The sequence below is a fragment of the Gastrolobium bilobum genome, unplaced genomic scaffold, assembly GCF_033153095.1.
Source record: "Gastrolobium bilobum isolate Gb01-03AN ecotype WA unplaced genomic scaffold, APGP_CSIRO_Gbil_v1 utg20955, whole genome shotgun sequence".
NCBI classification, from domain to species: domain Eukaryota; kingdom Viridiplantae; phylum Streptophyta; class Magnoliopsida; order Fabales; family Fabaceae; genus Gastrolobium; species Gastrolobium bilobum.
In genome coordinates, this window is record NW_026896977.1 from 56,299 (window position 1) to 78,882 (window position 22,584).

Sequence of the window (22,584 nt, forward strand, 5' to 3'; positions counted from 1 at the left end):
AGGTAAAATAACTAGAAGAAAAAATAGAGATAAAACAAAGTCAAAGAGAATAACTTGTCAGAGAAAAAACAAAAAGAAAATACAACACAAATTAGGAATCAAAATGAGAACTGAGAAAAACAAAATTTTGACAAGAATAACCTGAAGCCCTGTTGGCTTCTTTCTCACCGTCTTCAAAGTCTTGACAATGAGGATGGAAAGCATATGGGTGAAAGGGAAACAGTAAGTGAACGAGAACAATTCTATTTTTTTCCCTCCAACACAAAACGATGCAGTTTTTTGTGTGACTGGACCAAATGCTATGATCAGTGATTGAATATTCATTTAACCCATATATATATATATATATATATATATATATATATATATATATATAGATCACTACAAGAAATGCGGCGTTGCGCCACATTTTTTTAGCGACATTAAACGAAATCAAGTGTAATGTACCAAAATACCCCAACTTTTACTGGGTTGTTTAAAAATATAGCAAAATTATTTTAAAAACCATTAATAATTAGTCAAAATCAGAAGAAGAAAAAAAAACAAATGCTTTACTCATCAGAAAAACCCAAGCTTTAGCTTCGTACCTCTCAGCTGAAACTTTTGTTTGCTTTAGGCCTTCAAATCCTCCAATCCTTCAACTCTTTAGGATCATAACTTCTTCAAATCCTTCTTCCTCGTTCTGTTCTGTAGATTCGACGCACCCTAGGGCATGAAGCTTTTTCTCCATAGCAAGTTTGATTTCCAAAAATGCCAAACTCTCTAGCGGTGATTCTTCTATCTTAATATTTTTGTGTCTCTAGTAACTTTGTGAATGTGTTAATCTTTGTGTTGCGATTTAAGGTTGTTGCATGTCACTTATTTGATTAAATATCTCTGTTTGAGTCTAATATATAATTAGTGCATGTAACATGTTTGATTAATGTCTCTGTGTGAGTAACATATGTGTTGAATCATGTTTTGGTATTTGATTTATTTTTAACCTTTGAGTAGGGTTATGCTGTTGTTTTGAAATTCCTTGATATTAGAGTTATTGGATTCGATTAGCACAGCATGCAATGATTCACTTACCAAAAGATGATTATGGGGGTGATCATTCTTTTTGGTTAAATCATAAATTGCTTGAAAGACATTATTTAATGGTGCACTATGTATTGCTGATGGAACATAAAGATGATTATGGGGCGATCATTCCTTTTGGTACTGGAATTTGGAGTATATATATAATTCTTTCCATTTTAATATTCAATAACTCTTATGAATGACTAAAACAAAAACTTGACGTGATATAAAATGATTTGGAAAATTTTCAAAAGAAGTCACGTTAGCAAATAATATAACATGGTAGTATAAAGTTGTAGCGAGCATTTTAATATAGTGCATATAAATTATCTGTATTTAGGTGGAGCTTATTTTAATATAGCGCATGTAAATAAACTGTATTTAGGTTAAAGTTACCAACTTAAATCTAAAATAATCAGAACTAGTTATAATTTAAATTTTAAAATTATAACCGGTTAAAATTAATTTAAGAAAAAGTCAATAATATTGTATATTGCTTTGTTAAGAAGTTATATTAAAGATAAAGTCTAAATCCAAGCTCAGTTTACTACGCTAGCCTCTAAGGCACATTGAAGAGGTTACAATTACAATCATACATCTTTAAAGTCTTTAAAGTGAGACAAATGTCAGCTTATTATACTGAATCTCACCCTCTTCCCTGCATACGTGTTTCATGCACTAGATGAGAATACTTGCATCACACTTAATGGGGCCACAAGGACATAAATCATTATGGTTCACTCTCACTAATTATTGTAGAATTTCTCCACCTATAAATGCCTCTTAGAATCCTCTTAGAACCATATTAAAATGCTCACTACAACTATATACCACAAGGACAGATAATTTACTTTTAAATGTAAATTATTGTTTAAATATAATGTTTTAAACAATCTTAAAATGTTCTTATACTCCCCAAAACATAAAACGCTCAGCTTAAATTTCTATAGTGCTTTATAATTTATTACCTCCACCTATATACTACCATGTTTAAATAACATGATTGTATATAGTTGTAGCGATCATTTTAATATGGTGCATATAAATTATCTGTATTTAGGTGGAGCTTATTTTAAGGGGAAAGTGTGTATCATTTTAAAGGACATAAAGTTGTGTCATTTTAAGTGAGAGAAAGAGATAAATCATGGGAGAGAGAGTGGAGGGAAATTTTTTTAAAAGTGTGGATCCCACCTCTTTGTGAGAGTGAAAAGATGTAAGGTGTGTCATTTAAAATGACACACCTTTTTCCCTTATTTTAATATAGCGCATGTAAATAAACTGTATTTAGGTTAAAGTTATCCAACTTAAATTTAAAATAATCAGAACTAGTTATAATTTAAAATTTTAAATGCAATTGGGCATTTAGTAATAAAAAAATAGTAAACTGTTAGATTAAATTTTAAAGATTATTTAATAAATTTAAAATTAATTTTTAGTCATTAAAAAACATTACTCCTAAAACATATTATAACTTCCCTCCTATTTTTTTTTGTCACTGTCATTTGTTGGAATTGATTTGGTTCATTATGGATGATGACAATTGTTCTTTCTTGTATCCAAAAAAAAATAAAAAATTTGTTCTTGTGACGTCAAAACCTTTGTTCACATGCTTAATAAGTTTTGGGGGATCCTCTGCTTTTTCAAAAGGAGAGGATGAATTTACTTAAATTTCATTGCATTTGTAGGTTGAAGTTCTTCCCTTGGAATATGATATTCCTACTTGTATATAATATGGATATGATATTCCTACTTTCCTCCTTATTTGTGCCCTGTTGTTTGTGTCGAGCAACACTCTTTTCCTATCATTTGTCCTTATTTGAATTATTGAAGCTTCAATTGAGGTTTAACCTTGCAAATAGATAGTGAGATAAGTAACAGTATTGCGTAATTTCAGATATTTAACCAAGAGTTTAATTTTGACCATAAATTAGTACCACAAAAGGTTTCTCACTTGCAGCACAGGTTCTTAAATAATAGGCACCATGTGGTTCATTGATAATTTAAAACTCTTTACACCACTAGTAGATCAAAATTAAATCCTTTTAACAAATAATTGGTTTTTTGTTTGCTTATTATTATATAAGGCAATGAGTTATGGATATGGACTACTTTGCGTTAAAGAATGTTATGATATGATATTGATGTGTATATTTTGTATAACGCAGGGTTTTCTAGTAAAAGCCCTCGCTTTCCTTTGAAGCTTGATGAGAAAAATACCTATGATGCTAGTACAAGGTATAATTATGTTCCTTTCCTCTTTCAAGTGCTTCATGTACTATATGGTTGTTTGTTAGCATGCCGTTGAATACGTATTTTTGTCCATTTTGTATTGTTAAAGGCCTGACTTGTCTGTAATTCTTTACTGGACAAGTAAGTGTATCTGTATAGAGGTGAATTAGGTTATAAAGCAGTGCATCGTGAAACACTACCGTAGCATTCAGTTGATAGACTATGGCATGTGGCTCAGAGAGTTATATCGCAGCTTGTGACTCTAGCTACTATTGATGCAGATATACTGGTTTGTTGTGTCTTGACATTGTTATTTTACTTTCGTCAAGTCATAAAGTGGGATTTATATTGAGCTTGTAAGAACCTGCACCGTCAATTAAGGAATTTAATTAATAAATTATGAGAAAATAGGAAATGATTCCATAATTGACACTAATAATTATTATGAGGCTTTAATAATTATAGTAAGTGAGTAATAATGCTGAAAATCTCTTTTCGGAAGAAAAGTGCAGATACCGGTTCTGCTAGTCAGTATAAATGCGCACCGAAAAAGTATCCCGGAAAATTAATGTAAGTGCATGATAATTACTAGAATGATATGTAGGACTTGTAAAACGAGTTTCAAGTCCAAATAATGAGAAATGGTGCTAGAAACCGGTACTGGCTTTGAAAAGCGCGTACCAGAAAGGTGCTCAGAAAATTATAAGAAAAATATGACAATTCTTGGAAAAATATGTAGTTTCAGATTCCAAAGTTTGGGATTAAAATGCTAAGCGTCGCAATTAAAGTTAATACTGTGTGTTAATTGAGTAAGTGGCTATAAATACCCTTGTTAAGGGCACAAAACCCTAGGTTTTTTTGTTGCTACGTGAATGCTGGAGTGGCTGGTCAGTTGCTACTGTTCCATTGAGCTTTCTTCACCATTTTGGAGATCAAGTGTCACTTTTGCTTGGTTTCTTCACCTCCAAACACTTGAGCCTTGTGTGAGTGGCCTTTGTGAGTGTGTAGAGAGTTTTGGTTCTGAGTTGAGGGACTGTTTGAAGTCAGTTTGTGGGCTGAGTGGCCTTGTGTGAGGGTGAGAGCTTCCTACTTGGCTTGTGAAGCTTCAAGAAGCTTCTTTGTGAAGAAAGGACCAACCTTTGTGTTGCATTTTCGTACACCTTATTTCCAGAACCTGTAGAGGCAGTGTGGTGAGCTTCATGAGCCATTGATCCTCTGTTTTGAGCTTTGGTGAGTTGTACCTACCTTGAGCTTGTGTTTTAATGGGTTAAAGGTGTGATCTTTGCATGTTTAATGGGTTAATCAAGTAACCAACTGGGGTGTGGACCTTAATCAGTATAAAGATGCATGCTTTAACGTAATTAAGTGTTCAAAATGGAACCTTGGAAGGATATCTTCACGAAATGCATTTTCTGCATTCTGTCGTGAAATATCTGGATATGTGCCCGAGGAATATCCGGATATGTGATATCCGGATATGGGTTTTGAGTATCCGGATATTAGATATGCGGATATGGGATTCTGGATATCCGGATATTGCATATCCGGATATGTCCATTGAGATATCCGGATATTGAATATCCGGATATGGTCCCGAGAAATATCCGGATATTCTGAGATTTCGTAGAACAGTAGTTGTGTTGTGTGTATAATAGGCTATTGGGGGTTTGTGGACCCTAGATTGATGAAGTTGAACTCCTGTAATGAATGAACTAAGTCAGAATCATAGTGATTAAGGGCTTATGGCTTGGTATGGAGCCTTAAGACGTAAAACGTAAGGAAAGGCGTTGTCTTTAAGTTATATGCTTGTGTTGCATTATTATTAATATAGTATTGGTCCATAATAGATTGTGAATCTGCTGTGTTTGGACTTTGAGCTGTGGACTCTTGGCTTTGGGAGTTAGCTTGCAAGGTAAGCTTTCGTGTCCTCGATTTAGCCATGTTGTGGTTCCACCATGTCCCATGGGGGTATGGTTGTATGCATGATGTGTTACATGCTTTGAATATTTGAAATGCTGTTGAGCTTTATGTGTAATGGCTTTTAATATGCATGTGTTGTTTTATCTTGACGGTAAACCTGAGTATGTGGCGTCATACGAGATGGTGATCCGGGGTGAATGCAAGTAACGTCTTGTACTAGTGTGGGTATTTAGCGTATGTAAATCCTGCATTTCTCTGGCCAGTAGAATAGAATTGACACACATGACATGATTATCTGCTGCATTGCACTATTTTAGAATTGATGATGATAACTGCTTTTAAACTTATATTGCACATGTAAGTGAGCTTGGGGTGGAAGATCCTTGAGGACCCCTTGTCTTACTGAGATTTCTTGTTTAGAGATCTCACCCCACGTTTGGGGAATGCTTATTTCAGGTTCCGGTAGTTTGGTGACTGATGCCTCTGGCGGCAGGAGGCCAGAGCTTAGTTGATGATATTATGTTGTTTGCTGCCATGACTGGATATGGATGTTGTTTATGTTTTCCGCTATTTATGTTTATGTTGTTATTGAGACTGGTGTTGGGCGTGTTGCCTTATTTGAGTGAGCATGGGGATTGTCCATGACACTTTATGTTAGTGCTTTTGATTTGGAGTTGTATAAACTGTTAGATGGTCCGGTCTATGTTGTTGTAGTTCCGTGACTAGAGCCACACTTTATTTATCTATGTTATGAGGTATTTTCAGATAGCTGTTTTATTGCAATTACCTACAGGCGATGTTTTATTAATTGATTAATAAGCAAGTTGGTAATGATAATGACATCATAATTGAAAAGAAAAAGATATTCCGCATTTTTAATTAAGCGCTGCTTAATACGATAATATGATAACATTACCGGATATATACGGGGTGTTACAGGATTTATATTGAGCTGCTTCTATTAGCAGGTGTATATAAATTGCCCTGGTGGAAGCACATATTCAGTGTTGGCAATTTATGATTGTATGTCTTGGGTAAGATTTATATTTCTAAAGGAAGAATTTGTTTACATTATTGATATTGTGTTCTTTTAATAAAATTAAGATGACAAGCCTGAATATGCATATGTTCAAGCAATTCTTTATGGTCCGAAACTCTGAGTTTTCCATTCAACACTTTAATTGGGGTTTGTGAACTCAATCGATGCTGATGGTGCCTTCACTTTAATTGCTTGTCCTTGTTTGCTTCAGTTTAACATGTTTTCTACATGACCTATCTCGCAAGATGGCCTGATTATTTGAATCTGTTGGAAGACTTCAGTGACAATATGTGAGACATGCTTGCGTTTGATTTTTTTAATCTTTAGTTTCTGAAACATTCCCCTGTCCTCTTTACATGATCTTATTTGAATTTTCTTTTCATAGTAGTTTTCTGGTAAATAATGTATTATGTACTATAAGTGCAAGGAACTGTGAAAGCAATGATTCTTACTAAGTCAGTTAGCTAATTTTGCATAACTGTTTAGTACTTAACACAGTTACTGATTTGTTTGATTGAATTCTGTTTTGTTGAATTCATTTATTTTTTAAATTGCAGGATGTTGCTGTCAAGTTTAATCATATCAACTTGGTGATGTTATAGTTCTCTTCCAATATAACTAATGAATATTCATCTTCTTTTTCTTTTGGTGTAACACTTTCAAGTTTGAAATAGAGTTCAATACTTGAACTAGTAAGCTATTTGTGGGTGCATCTTGATTCATGGGACAAAAAATTGTGCTTAAATTTTTAAAGTAATCTTCATTTACATCTAAGAATAGAGTTATTATTTAATAGACTACTGTTAATAGTTTGCACCTTTTGGTTGTCATCAAATGCAATTTTGTACCCTTCTTTTGGTGATACTTGATCCAATAATTGAGCATCAATTTGTTATCGTGCTATATTATGGTCATTTTTTAAATAAAAAAAAATTAATTTAGCCACGGTTTAACCGTGCCAAAGTTAGTTATAATCGTAGCTAAATCACTACTACCACACTCAAACAGAATGTGGCAAAACTAACCAACAAGTGTGGCAGAAATATTGCAACGCCATTATTAGCCACATTCATGCAAAGTGTGGTTTTTTTAGTTAGCCACGTTTTTTGTTTAGTTTAGCCACATTTGTTAATGTGGCTAATTTCAGATTTTTTTGTAGTGGATAGAGGTAGGATCTTTTGACACCTCATCTGAGAGGCGTTATATCAAAAAAGATCAACGACTCTGATTTGTAAACATATGATACCATTGATCTTTTTTGATTTAACGGCTCTCAAATAAGATGTCAAACTCCAAATTTAACACTGATATCAAAGGATCATGTCTCATATATATATATATATATATATATATATATAAAACTTAGTAGATTCACTTTCATTGAAAATTACATTTTTAATTCTGAAAAAAGTATTTTAATTACTTGTTTTTTCTAAAAGTTAAATCCAAACATTTATTTAACGCGAATTTTTTTATTTTTTTGAATAAAAAAATTAAGGAGAACAAAACGTTGTAAGTGACTAAAATAAAAATTCAGTGTGTCATACCAAAAAAAAAAAAATCAGTGTGTTTTTTTTTCTTCTAGAAAAACTATTTAAAAAAAAATTCTGTTGAGTAAATTTATGCATTTAGATAAGAACTTAAAAAAAAACAGCATTTAAAAAAATTAGAACGGTACCTTTTTTATAATTTAGGATTTCTTATTTCTATTAAGTTAGAAGCTACAAGTTAAATATTATTTTTAAAAATTTTATTTTATTACAAGTTTACAACCCCATTGTAACCACTCCACCCCATTATCACCGCTATATTCATATATTAATTTACTATAACTATATATAAAAAACACTTATTAATTATAACATCTAAAAAACTTTTTGTATTTTTTATATATTTTATTTATGGGTTTGGTATTTGTCAATTAAATGATAAGTTATGTTATTTTAGGAGAGAGATAGACACAAAAAATAAAAATCATGAAGGAGAAATTGCGTGGTTTTTTTTTTAATTTAATTTTAAATAAAAAATATTATTTTATGTCTATCTCTTTCTTAAAATGACATAACTTTATATCATTTAAAATAACAAATATTGTTATCAAAAAAAAAAAATAACAAATATTTTTCCTTTTATATAAATATAAAATAGCTTTACTTTTTTAAAGAATTATTTAAAAAAAATCATAAAATAATTTTATTTTTTTAAAATGGCCATCCAAAGAAGGCCTAAATCAAACTATAAAAATAAGAAGTAATTGTTGTTATTTTGTTAACGGAAGTTACGTGAGTGACAACATGGACTTAACCGAAGACTTGCAGTGCTCGTTAACGGAGCAACGCCGAGAGCTCGCGGCGGCGGAATCCATGGAATCCGACCTCGACTTCGCCTTCCGTCTCCAGATGGAGGAAGCCCTCGCCGCCTCCCAGGAAGGCCACCCCTCTTCTTCCTCCGCCGCCGCTGCCGTCGTCGAAGAAGAGCCCGTCGTTTTGAAAGCCACCACTCTCCAATTCGAGGAGCTGACGAGGTTGGAGCGCGAAATCAAGGACCGCGAGCAGAGCGAGATCGAGATGCGCAAGATTAGGGAGGATCTCAGCCGTCGGATTCACGACCAGAAGGTGGCGAACGAGATTCTCAGGATCCCCGAGGCCGATTGGGAGCAATGGGGCGATAATTTCGAGAAGCCGTTCGGCGAGGGTTGTTCATCCGGTTCGAAGAAGGGTGTGATCGACGAGGGTTCGGTTTTTAGGGTTTACTTCAAGGGTTTAGTGAGCGATGAGAGTTTGAAGGGTGAGAAGCTCGTGTTGGCTGGGATTGGTGTTGCAATTTGTGACCCTAGTGATAATTTGATACTCGAGATTTCGAAGCCACTGGTTGGTAATGGAACCAACAAGGTTGCTGCAGAGGCTAAGGCTTTGATTGAAGCCTTTAATGCTGCAATTTTTTTGGACTTGAAACGTGTTACATATTGTTGTGATTCTTATCCCCTGTTTCAATTTGTGAGTCCCTTTTTTCTATGGCTTATTGAGAAGAATTTTACTATTTTTTGTTTTTATTTTATTTTTTAATATCTTGTTTTTGCTGATTAGCTAAATGGGAAATGGCCTGCGAAACGGAGGAAGATTGCTATACTTGTTAATCAGGTGAATTTGCTTCAAAGAAATTTTACTCATTGCAGTCCAAGGCTTTTGGCTAGAAATGATGTTAAGTTTGCATTTAAGCTTGCAAAAGATGCAATTGTTTCTCAGTCCACAAAGCCTGTGGAATCTGGCTGTAGTAGAAAGAATCTGAATGAAACTTGTGTCATATGTTTGGAGGATACTGATATGAATCAAATGTTCTCAGTTGATGGCTGTAAACACCGTTATTGCTTTTCTTGCATGAAACAACATGTCGAGGTGAAGTTGCTTCAAGGAATGGTGCCAAAATGCCCTCATGAAGGATGCAATCATGAGCTTCTAGTTGACAGCTGCAGGAAATTCTTGACTCATAGATTTGTTGAGACCATGCAGCAACGAAAATTGGAAGCTTCAATTCCTGCTACTGAGAAAATTTATTGTCCTTATCCGAGATGCTCTGCTTTAATGTCGAAAACTGAGGTTTTAGAGTACTCCAATAATCTTATTGGTCACTCTGAACAATCAGGACCCAAGAAATGCATAAAATGTCATGGTCTTTTCTGTTTCAGCTGCAAGGTCCCTTGGCATAGTGGTATGACATGTTCTACTTACAAAAGGTTGAATCCTAATCCTCCTGCGGAAGATGTGAAGCTGAAGTTTCTGGCAACAACAAGTCTATGGCGGCAGTGCTTGAAGTGTAACCATATGATTGAACTTGCTGAAGGTTGTTATCACATGACTTGCAGGTACTCTAATAATATTTGCTTAGTTTTAAACCATGTCTCAATCATCCTCCTAGAATCTTTGTCTCTCATTTTTTTCCAAGCAATTAAAAAGTCAATGAGCATACATAATTCTCAATAGACATAATTGTTAACTAGTGCAGCAATGAGTCATGTGGAATTTTTAGTTTACTAACTGAAGTTAAAAAGAACATAAGAATACTGAAATATTAAAGGTTTTTATAGAACTAACATTTAATATGATAATGTTCAGAAAAATCTTGTCTTGAAATTTATGCATTGCGAGCCCAATGGAGCTTGGTATTATTACATGATGAAAGTTGAAGTAGAAAGTTTTATTAGACGACAAAAATGATTCTCACTGCCAGCCCCAGAAGAGTTGACACGAACTAATGTTCTTAGTTCTTAATATTCTATTCAAGTAGTTTAATATTCGTAATATTCTCCATGTGAGGAGTGTAAGTCATCAGTGTTGAATCACAACATCTTTGATGGGAAGCAACGATATGTTAGCCCATTTTACTTTCACTTCTGGTCCATGTTATCATTGTATAATGTTTACTTGTAATTTCAGATGTGGGTACGAATTTTGCTATAACTGCGGAGCTGAGTGGAAGAACAAAAAAGCAACATGTTCTTGCCCACTTTGGGCCGAGGACAATATTTGGTTACAGGATCGTGAGAGGGAGTGGGAAGAAGATGATGATGATGACGACGACTATTATGACTCTGATTCTGATGAATTTTATTAAGTAGCTGGCCGATCCGGTCCGTTTTACATCTAGTAGATATTAGGAAAATGTGACTGTCTTTTGTTTTCTTTCTCCTGATTTTCCCGGTGATTTCTCTCTCTTTCTCCCAAAACCCAGTACAGAGTAGCTGGATGTACCCTAAGTTCGGATTTTTTGAGGAACATATTGAGAGAGAATTGGATTTGGTTAGAAAATGTGTCCTTGGTAAACAAGGATCGATTTTTTAACAAGGTACCAAATGTATCTTCAAATATTCAATATAATTTTATGAGATCTAGTTTCATTCAATTAAGGGATTGTAGCCAATTGAAAGGATCTTGTGATCAATCCATGGATCATTTCGATTCGACTAGGAATGAAGATTCGAAATATCACACATTGATCAATCAAAAAGGATTCTTTAACAACTAAAAGAATCCTCTTTCTAAAATCTAATGCATTTTTAAAAGAAATTTGTTTTTCTTTTCTCCACTTATCCTTTTGTTTTACTTTGGATTACAGTAACGAGTAAAGACTTTAATCCAGTGTACCGTGCTCACAGCTCTACTTTTCTAACTTCTTGTTTGCCATGATGTTAACTCTTAGGATTATATGATCATATGATGAAGTAATTCAAATGACAGTACTTTTGAAATCTAGTTAGAACTTGTTTGGATTAGTTTATTACATGTAAAAAAAAAATGTTAGGGTATATTTGTTTAAACTTGCAAAAAAATAAAAACACTTTTGTGATTTTTTTTAAGGAAAAAAATGTTTGTCTTTTTAAAGAATACTAGTGTATTACCCGTGTAACGTACGGAGGGAAAAAAAATTGATTTGTTTGTCTCGTAAAAACTAACGCAACATATATAAGTATATTGTTGCATTTTACATTGTCATGTGGTCATTCAAAAATTATGAAGTGTGACTCAACTTTTGTAAGTATTTTTCGGAGATGATCAGAACATTTAACAGCATTTCTGTATGATATATCTGTAATAGAGTAAATCATAATAAACATAATAACATAACATGTGAACAAAAAATATTTAAATGATGTGCTTGACTTGAAGGTAATAAGAAAGATGCCGAACCTACATTTGTGATCCTTCATCATCTTAGAAATCAATAAGTAATAATCTACAAATGAAAGTATGAAAAAAAAACACATAAATATGTGAGTACAAATAAAAAGTGTTATAACAATACATCAATATATTGATGACCATGGAATACTGTTTGTTCAAAAATAGCAGTTAATAATATATCATGTGTGCATGAAATACTATTCCTGCATGAGAGAAAAAAGTAGCAGTTAAAAAAATCAAACGGCAACGTAGATAAGTAAAAAAGCACTCCATTGTCATTTTTTTTTTGTCTTTACCTGTACCAAGCAGCGATGTTATCTCCTTGTAGACAGAAGGAAATTTATTAATTAATCTTTGAAATACTTCCTTGTAAACTATATTAAGGGTACTATTTATAACACAACCGTTTTCATTAAGTATCAATATCTTCAATCTATGCTTGCTCTTTACTCTAGACAGTGCCACATATAATTGCCCATGAGTGAAGACAGGCTTAGGGAGATAAATTGCAACATGAGAAAGAGATTGTCCTTGGCTCTTATTGATAGTCATGGCAAATGAAACAATCAGGGGGAATTAATTGTCTTCTTTGGAAATTTATAGGAAATGTGTGACTTGATGGGCTCATCGTCATTCTAGGGATTAACACAATTTCACCTATATTGCTTCCTGTAAGAACAATTGCCTCAACAACATGATTCTCCAATTTTGTAATGAGCAGCCTTGTGCCATTGCATAAACCTCTGGACTAATCAATATTTCTCAAAAGCATTACTGAAACTTTAACCTTCAAGGTTAATTTATGATCAGGAATCCCCGAACACGATAATGTATTTAAGATCTCAGGTGTGAATTCATCATCCTCAACGGAGGAAGCCACATCTTGCTTTAGAATTTTATCTGAACTCAAAAATGTCCTTTCTTCACCAGGAATCATAGACATCAGGTGCTCGTTCAACATAGCAACATCGGACAATTTAGGAGTTAGAATAACACGTTCTTTGAAAAATGTTGGGTCTAAAATATTATCCAAGAGATTCGGATAAACAAAATTAACCATATCTGAAAGGGGATCTTCTGATTCTGTAATCAATAATTCATCTGGAATTCTTATCATAGATTCTCCGTCTTCATCATCTCCAAGATCATCATCTCCAACTTTAAGTAGCCACTCCGAAAATTCTTTTATTTCCTTCACATCATGAGTGGTATTTGCAGATGTTGAAAGACGCATGTTCTTGGTCAAAGTTAATAAATGACAATGGGACCATAGATGAGAAGAATTTATGGTTGCATTTACTATCTCCTGTCTGCTGCCATGAGGAATGACAAGTAATATTTGCCGAAAGTCACCTCCTAGAACAACAATTTTTCCACCAAATGGCATATCAACGCAGCTCGTGTCAGAAAATCTAAGAACATCTCTAAGTGTTCTATCCAGAGTCTCAAAACAAAATCTATGCACCATTGATGCTTCATCCCAAATGATTAACTTCGTTTTTTACAGCAACTCTGCTATAGGAGTATTTGGCTTTATATTACACGTTGAATCTTCATTTATCTGAATAGGAATACGAAATCTAGAATGTGTTGTTCGTCCTCCAGGAAGCAGAAGGGAAGCAATTCCGCTAGAAGCAACATTAAGTACTATTTCAGCTTTTGATCTAACAGATGCTGAAAGAGTATTCCAAATAAATGTTTTTCCTGTACCACCAAATCCGTATAGGAAGAATAACCCTCATTTACCTGCTGTAACTGCTGAGATGATTTTGTCATAAACAACTCTCTGCTCATCAGTGAGGGAATTCAATAGTCTTTCATGCTCTTCTCCCAATGAAAATCTTTCATACATTAATTCATCAACCACTAATCGATTCTGCATATCAAGCAACGATTCACTGGTGACCATGCCCATTAACGTTACACATCAGCTCCGTCAATGACGCCGTGTGTTTTGGATAAACAGAAGGACTAACGTGGGACCTATTTGTGTTTGTTGGGACTTTTCAGCTAATTTATTTTTGTTAGGGATCTAAATGGGTACCGAGTTTATTGTCAGGGACCAAATAGACCAATTTGGGTATTTACTCTTCATTTCATTAGGCGAGGAGCAAGATTTTACTTTGTTTTACTTTATTTTTTAAGAATGTATGGTAATTTATAAGTGTTTTATTTTTCTGCAATTATGCCAAAAAGATTTATTTGCTACATACACATATTTATCAGGATTCGTTGGCAAATTCTAATAAAAATATGTATGTGGCAGATAAAATATTTCTACCGCAAAAGGAAAAATACTTTTGTCAATTTATAATAAGAAAGGTTACAACCTATTTTCGTTTATAACCTCTTACAACCATATATTAACTGTTGATTTCTGTCAATCCACAGTTCTCATTTATTGCGAATTAATAATTAATTAATGAGTTTAATTTGCAAAAATAATAACCGTTGATTGACGAAAATCAACGGTTAAGATATGAGATATGATTGTAAGAGGTTGTAAATGAAAATAGGTTGTAAATGAAAATAGGTTGTAACTATAACCTTCCTTTATAATTAGAGTTTAATACATAAAAGTAAGAGTGAGGATATTCTAACTACCAAAAACTCTCATTACTAACTTACTACCCATCACATCACCATTGGATCAGAAAGAATGTTAAAAAGTTTTTGAAGAGAGATAAAATATTAGTCTAATGGTGATTAAATAGATAATAAGTTGATAGTGAAAAATTTTGGTAGTTAGAATATCTCTCCTCTAAAAGTAAATGGTTCCATTATATTTCATTAATTACTTTATCTCTTTTCTCGTTAATGGAATCCACTTAATTTGATATGAACGGGGGGATTTACACTTAAAGCAAAAAAACATTCCTTTATAATAATTATTCCATTCATGTGTCGGTTGTTATAATTTGAGTTGTTTGAAAAAAAAAATACAATTTGCAACTTAACAGAAAAAATGCGTAAAAAATTTGTATTCATTGATAAATGAGCAATCTCAATTGAAAAATAAAAGGAATGGATTCACTTATCACCAAAAAAATTTACCACTCTTACAATCAATTTAATCACTATTGATTTCTGTCAATCTAAGGGTTATAATTTATTCAGAATCAATAATATTTATTATATCACACTTATTAATTAATTATTAATTTCTAATAATTAGATTGACAATGTCATAATAAGAATGTTATAATAACAATTAATTTTGAATAATCTTCACCCTCTTAATTATTTGCATCAAAATTATCCATCATCTCACGTGCTCATTCTAGAGAGAAAATGACAATGTCATAATAACAAGTATGGGACCACTGACTTTAACATAAGGAAAGAAATATATATGGGTTCATTTAATCTCATGTTACATGAGAAATGATTTCTCATATTGTAGACACACATGTGATGGGCCCAATTATTTATAGAAAAAAAAAAAGAATGTCACGGTTTTCGATGGATCTACAAGAGATAAAACTATCTTATGTTGCATAACAATAATTTTTTCCAATATATATATATATATATATATATATATATATATATATATATATAATGGGTCAGGATCATTTTACACTAGTGTAAGTTACACTCTTAATCTTATTCGTTGATCTCATTTATTTCTAAGGCTCAAATTTTTTAGTAACGTGAGCTATTGGATACAAATGGATCAATGGTTAAGATTGAGTGTAAGGCTTCTAACTCTTACACTGGTATAAGAATATCCTGCCCCTATATATATATATATATATGAGATAGAATTCTTTGACAACGGTGTTAAATTTGAAGTTTTTCACCTCATCTAAGAGCCTAACGATCAAGAAAGATCAATGGTATCACATGCTTACAAATCAGAGTCGTTGATCTTTTTTTATCTAACAACTCTTAGATGAAGTGTCATTTTTCAAATTTGACACTGGTATCAAAAGATCTTACCCTCTCTCTTTATATATATATATATATATATATATATATATATATATATATATATATATATAGAGAGGTAGGATCTTTTGACACCTCATCTGAGGGCTGTTAGATAAAAAAAGATCAATGGTGTCACTTGCTTACAAATTAGAGTCGTTGATCTTTTTTGATCTAACGGCTCTCAGATGAGGTGTCAAATTTAAAAATTTGACACCTCATCTTATAGCCGTTAGATCAAAAAAGATCAATGATGTCACATGCTTACAAATCAGAGTCGTGGATCTTTTTTGATCTAACGACTCTCAGATGTCAAATTTCAAATTTAATACTGGTGTCAAAGGATCCTACCTCTATGTATATATATATATATATATATATATATATATATATATATATATAATCATTGACGCAATCAGAAGTGTCGGCAGTTGCTGTGCACTCAAACTTGCACTGTTGAAACAGTTCCGGTTTATAGTTAATTTATATCTATCTCTGTATTACTATGGATCCAAATGATGGTGATGATATCTGGGAAATACATCTGTTTTACTATCATGTTTAAATCTTTCTCTTCTAAGCTCTCTTTCAAATCATCTCAGCCATCTTCTTCTTCCATCCATAAAGATCAAGTTAAAAATCAAACAAAAAATATTTTTAAAGAAGAAATCTCCTTTGAAGATATTAATCAAGATCTGGATAACTGGGAAATTCCCAGAATTCCAACTAATGAACTGTACAAACCCGAAGGAAACTTCTTTCGGAAATCTGATTATATCATCAGAACAGTTGAAAGAAATATCCCTTTAAATAAGGAATTTGAAGAATTTCAACTCCTTTCAAAATCATCTATACAAACTCATAAACAAAGTTATAACTATCTGCACATCGGATGTGTCCAAGTGGCTATTAAACCTCTTGGAATTGAAGGTCTAAATGCTTCTGTTCTTCTATGTCTTCGTGATACAAGGCATAACAAATTTACAGATTCTATACTTGGAACTGTTGAAACAAGCCTAAGCAATGGACCAATCTTTTTCAATTGTTATCCTGATCGTATGGTTAGTCTTCAAGATAAAAATATCTTGGATGTCTTAACTTTGAACATTGAGACAAGTGGTCTGGACATGAAATCCGGATCTATTCCAGCAACTTTGCTTTTTAGGATTCAATATAAAGTATTGAATTCTTCCATCTCTAGGGTTCTTAAACCCAAGAAAACTGGGGAAACTACTTTGTTCCTTACTGACATGTCTAGAGCAAATGTCACTGTTCCCAAAACCATCCGTTGGACTGACATAGTCCTACCAGATAAATGGAGACTTGAGAAGGCAACACCTGCTCAACCTAGAGATACTCCAAACTTTAGAGAAATCAAGCGGTTCCCAAGTGGTGCTGTTGAAATAGTCTTCGATAGAAGAAACTCTTTCAGTTCTGCAAGTTCTTCCAAGGAGATCTTTCTCTACAATCTCTGAACCTAGTAGATTCAATCTCCATCTCCAAGGTTTGGACACTTCTTCTTCTATTCCTAAACCTTCATATACCCAAAAAGAAGAAGAAAATGAACAAAGTATCATCCAATCCCCAAAATCTATTCAATCTCCAACCTATTCCTCTATGCATAATTCTTATGATGTTATATAAGTTCATTATAGATAAGGAAACCCTTAGGAAAGACTTTAATTCTGAGGAACGGTCTCCTCAAAAAGAATGGTTTTTCCAAAATTATAAGGGAATTAAAAGACAACTAATTCAAGAAGAATTTTATAACTTTCTTGACAAGGTAGAGTTAAATATTCCTTTCTTTGATTGGTTTCAAGCTTATTCTGTCCAACAGGACATTGATTATCCATTCAAGACTCCTCAATCTGCTAATGTCATCACTGATTGGCACCTGAAAGAAGGAGAGATTATCAAGTCCAAATTTCCTCCCACAACTTCTTTCTATCTCCCAAAAGTTTGTGATAACAAAAGTAGGTCTGTTCTTGCTTCACCTTTTAAATTAAAAGATGAAAATGAACAAGTCTCTCCAATGGATTTTAAAAATCTTATTGAGCAATCTAATTACACCAACAAATATCTTCAAGTTTTGGGTGAAAAACTCATCAAAACTATTGAACCTTCATCCTCTGCATCTTCTTCTAAAAACTTAGAAAAACCTTTGTTCAAACCTTTCAAAATGAATGATCAACTTAGAAAAGAGTTTGCAAAGTTAAAACCTGCTCAATCTCAGTCTCAGGATGAATTTCTTAAAAAAATTGATGAGAAGTTAAGTACATTAACCATTCCTGATACCCCACAACATTCTGATCAAGAGACTCAACAGTCTCATAAACATAACACTCGGTCAAAAACTATCAATACTCTGAATCATTATGATGAATCTCCTGAGTCAGATAACAAATCTGAAATTAAAATTAATCCTATAACTGGTATTAATAATTGGAGAAACCCTTCCAAACTTTATTACCAAAAAGCAACTGCTCCTGATCTTCTACTTGAAGAAAAGAATACAAGTTTCAAAAGTTTTAATGGTAACAACGTCTATGAATGGAACATAGATGGTCAATCAGAGTATAACATACTCAATATAATGCACCATATGACTATGGTTGCAACTGCCTATCAAACTTCTCATAATTGTTCTGAAGCAATTATAGTCAATATTATTGTCTCTGGCTTCTCTGGTCAACTCAAAGGTTGGTGGGATAATTATCTTTCTGAAGATGAAAAAAATTCTGTTCTTAATGCCATTAAAGTTGATCCTGATGGCATTCCTATAGTCTCTGATGGAAAAACTATTCCAGATGCTGTTAATCAATTAATCTTCACCATTATCCAACATTTCATTGGTGATCCATCCTTATGGAAAGATCGTTCTGCTGAACTCCTATCCAATCTTAAATGTAGAACCTTAGGTGACTTTCGCTGGTATAAAGATACCTTCCTAACTAGGGTTTACACTCGTGATGATAGTCAACAACCTTTCTGGAAAGAAAAATTCTTAGCTGGTCCTTGTCTTTATCTTCCCAATCCTCAGGCTTTCAAAATTGTTGAAACTGATGCCTCAGACATAGGTTATGGTGGCATTCTTAAACAGAGAGTCTCAGACAAAGAACATATCATTGCATACACTTCAAAGCATTGGAATTCAGCACAACAAAAATATTCCACTGTCAAAAAAGAAGTTTTAGCAATTGTTTTATGCATTTCAAAATTTCAATCTGATTTACTAAATCAAAAGTTTTTAATCCGTGTTGATTGCAAATCTGCAAAGGACATTTTACAAAAAGATGTAAAGAATTTAGCATCTAAACAAATTTTTGCTAGATGGCAAGCAATCTTAAGTGTTTTTGATTTTGAAATTGAATATCTCAAAGGCACCTCAAACTCTCTCCCTGATTATCTCACTCGTGAATTTCTGCAGGGAAGGTAAACAGTGTCCTGAAATGCCGAAATCGGTAAAATCAACCTCTTCTAAAGAGAGGAAAGGAAAGCTAATCCTTGCTGGGTTAGGGAAGTGTGAGAGAGGGAACCTCGAGTTTATAACTCACTCAACTATCCAGATTCTGAAAGTAATTACTCCATCAGAATATGGAAACCCAAATAAAGTTACTAAATTTTCCCAACCTATAAATATATATATATATATATATAAGAAAATATTACTCTCATTTTACATAAGATAGTTATCTCATTTTCTCTCACTTCGAAAATCGCACACCCTTTTTTTTCGCTTTTTAATGGTGGGTCCCACTTGTATTCTCTCTATAGCATGAGAGAACTAATTCCATATAACATGAGACTAATATTTCCCATATATATATATGGTAAAATGATTTTTGCAGCCGCTGCATCTGCAGCTAGCCAGGATCCGCGTCCGGATCCTTGTTTTTTTTTTTTAAAACGCCGTGGGGCCACTTTTCTGTGTCAGCTGTAGAGAGTGTTATCTACGGCAGCTGCAGAAATGATAAGCCTTATATATATGTATATATATATATATATGGGGTTTGTGTTTGTCATTTAACATGACACAATAAACTTTCTACACACATAATATTTTGTGGGGTCCACACTTTTTGAAGAAAAAAGAAAAAAGAAATTATGGCATATAAAATAAATCTCTATAACATTACACAATCACTTTTCTTACAACATAATATTTATAAAATATTATATATATATATATATATATAAATATATATATATCCCTAAATATATTTTTTTGAGAAAAGAAACATTGCAATAGGTTGTGTCACATGTGGCTCGCTGTCCTCACCTGTCAAAAGGTTTATAACACTGTCCGCGTTTACTTTTCTTGCGTTACGTGGGTATAGGTGCGATCTATGGCCACCAACCGAATAAGAAACTTTTAACCTACCTAATAAAACAAAAAGTAACCACCAAAATAATAATAATAGCGAAAAGCATACTGAAGATAAAGTTATCTCAAATGAGCTCAAAATGATATTGTTTTGAAATTAAAAATTAAAAAATTATAAGGATAAAGACTAATATAATCCTATAATATATTAGAATTACAAAAACAATATTCATCTCCATCCTAAAACAACGTTGTTTTAAGCTCATCGGAGATAACCTATCTCCATTACCTGAATAAATCCTTTATCCATAATAATAATAATAAAAAAAACAAAAACTACTTGTGTGAAAAAAACGTAAATATTCATTCCCTTGTAACTAATAAAACGTTTTATATGGATTATTGATAATTAAGTAACCATGAACAAAAGATAAATCACCTCGGAGATGGATGGTAACAAATTATTAATTTTTGACACCTAAACCTAAAATGTATAGCAATTAGCAAGTATAAATTTAATTTCAATTCTACTTTTTTTAAGCAATAGAATTAGTTTATAATATTAAATGTTATGTTTCGAATTGTCAAAAAATTAAGGCATAAAAAGTTATTTGTAAATTAATTCTAATTTTATAATTTAAATGTATTATATAGAATTTAAACAAAATTGTTTAACAATAATAAAAACAATATGAAAATAATAAATTTTGTAATATGACAGTCAATATTTTTTATTACAAGAATTCTTATAAAAAATATATATATAAATTAAAAAAAGAAGTGTAAGCAATTTTTTACATTGAAATATTAAATTTAAGAACATGGTTTACTCGCAATTAAGTGATAGTAATAGAAAGTTAAAGCAATAAGTATAAATAAAAAATATCAAGATATAATATTTAAATTTTTATTATATGTTTTACTTTTAAGAAATAAAACTATTTAAATATTATCTAAATATCAAAGTTCTACTATTATTTAAAATATTTATGTATTTATTTTATATAAAAGAAAAATTTTAAGATTATAAAAAATACTGATGCAATAATAATTTTGTAATATAATTATAACATTTTCTAAATCACTTTTATCTTGAGGTAAATTATATGAAATTTACTTTTATAAAGAGAAAGGGGCTTCAATTTTAAATTTTAGAATTGTTAATTTTTAATGTATAGGATAAAAATTAAGAATGACTTTTTACTATTTTTCTTTTCAATTTTATAGAATTGGTTTATAGCATTACCATTTCAATCCAAATATAATTCTAAAAAGAATTATAATTAAAAGTTCAAACTCCATTCCTCAATTTTAGATGCCAAAAGACTTTACATAAAATGAAATAAATAATAAATATATAAAAATTGATAACAACTTCAGAGAAGGATTTTTCTAAAATCTAGTTTGTCACTCATGTTTGGTACATAGTATAGGATAAGGTCTGATAGTATAAGATTTGATTAAATTTTAATACTATCTATCATTTGGTATGATATTGTATAAGATAATATCCTCCGGTGTTTGGTAATTTACTATATAATATTATTGAATAAAGAATTTATATAATTCTTCTAAATATGTCATATGGTATTAATTTTTATAAAAATCTATTGATCAGTCATGTGTCCAAAAAATATATTAGCTTTTATAAAAATAAAAATTTCCAACATTTTAAAAATTAATACATTAAAAAATTAATTTTTATTTTAATATATTAATATTAGAATGATATATTAATTCTTGAGAATTATACTTGTAAGCAATATTAATAAATTAACCCCCTATCAGGCTTAATCTCACCCTCTTAGGTCTGACTAAGTTATACATCATTTTGATGTATTAAGAGGTTCTACTGTATAAGATTACACTATACGATATTCACATCAACCAATTAAAATATTATAACATATAATATAAACTTATACTATCAAGTCTTATACACCACACCAAATCGCGGGATTATAAATTTGTAGCTTTTGCCAATTCACAAATGTCAGCATAGATCAATAGGCTAGTCCTAGTTATGTTTTCATTCTGAGAGACACAATTTATTAGTTGTACCTAAATGATGTACATAATACATCTCAAAGGCAACGAATTTTTTTTTTCAATTGTACCACAATATTAGTTGGTTAAATTCTCACCTGTTCATGTTTTGGTTTCGTTTTTTTTTTTTTGGTAAATGGTTTCGTTTTTAAAATATACGGATTAATGTTTCTCATTTGTATAAGATAATTTTATCTCTTATACATATAAAAGTAGATGAAACTAATATTGTCAAAATCGAGTTTCAAGAGAAAATAGTAGAAACATAAATCGTAGAAATAACACGAAATGTAAAGTTTCTATTACTTAAGGTCAAGAAACAAAATTATATATATATATATATATATATATATATA

General features: G+C 31.8%; 1 protein-coding gene and 1 pseudogene across 1 annotated transcript; one reads left to right on the plus strand and one right to left on the minus strand.

The window, feature by feature from the left end:
- The first annotated feature begins 8,537 nt into the window (after positions 1–8,537).
- Positions 8,538–11,140, plus strand: LOC133303177 (E3 ubiquitin-protein ligase RSL1). The gene is made up of 3 exons (XM_061503052.1): positions 8,538–9,246; positions 9,337–10,112; positions 10,684–11,140. The coding sequence occupies exons 1-3, from the start codon at positions 8,545–8,547 to the stop codon at positions 10,859–10,861; spliced, it is 1,656 nt and encodes a 551-aa protein (XP_061359036.1). The 5' UTR covers positions 8,538–8,544; the 3' UTR covers positions 10,862–11,140.
- Positions 11,141–12,676: 1,536 nt separating this feature from the next.
- Positions 12,677–13,843, minus strand: LOC133303169 (uncharacterized; annotated as a pseudogene).
- Between the last annotated feature and the right edge of the window lie 8,741 nt (positions 13,844–22,584).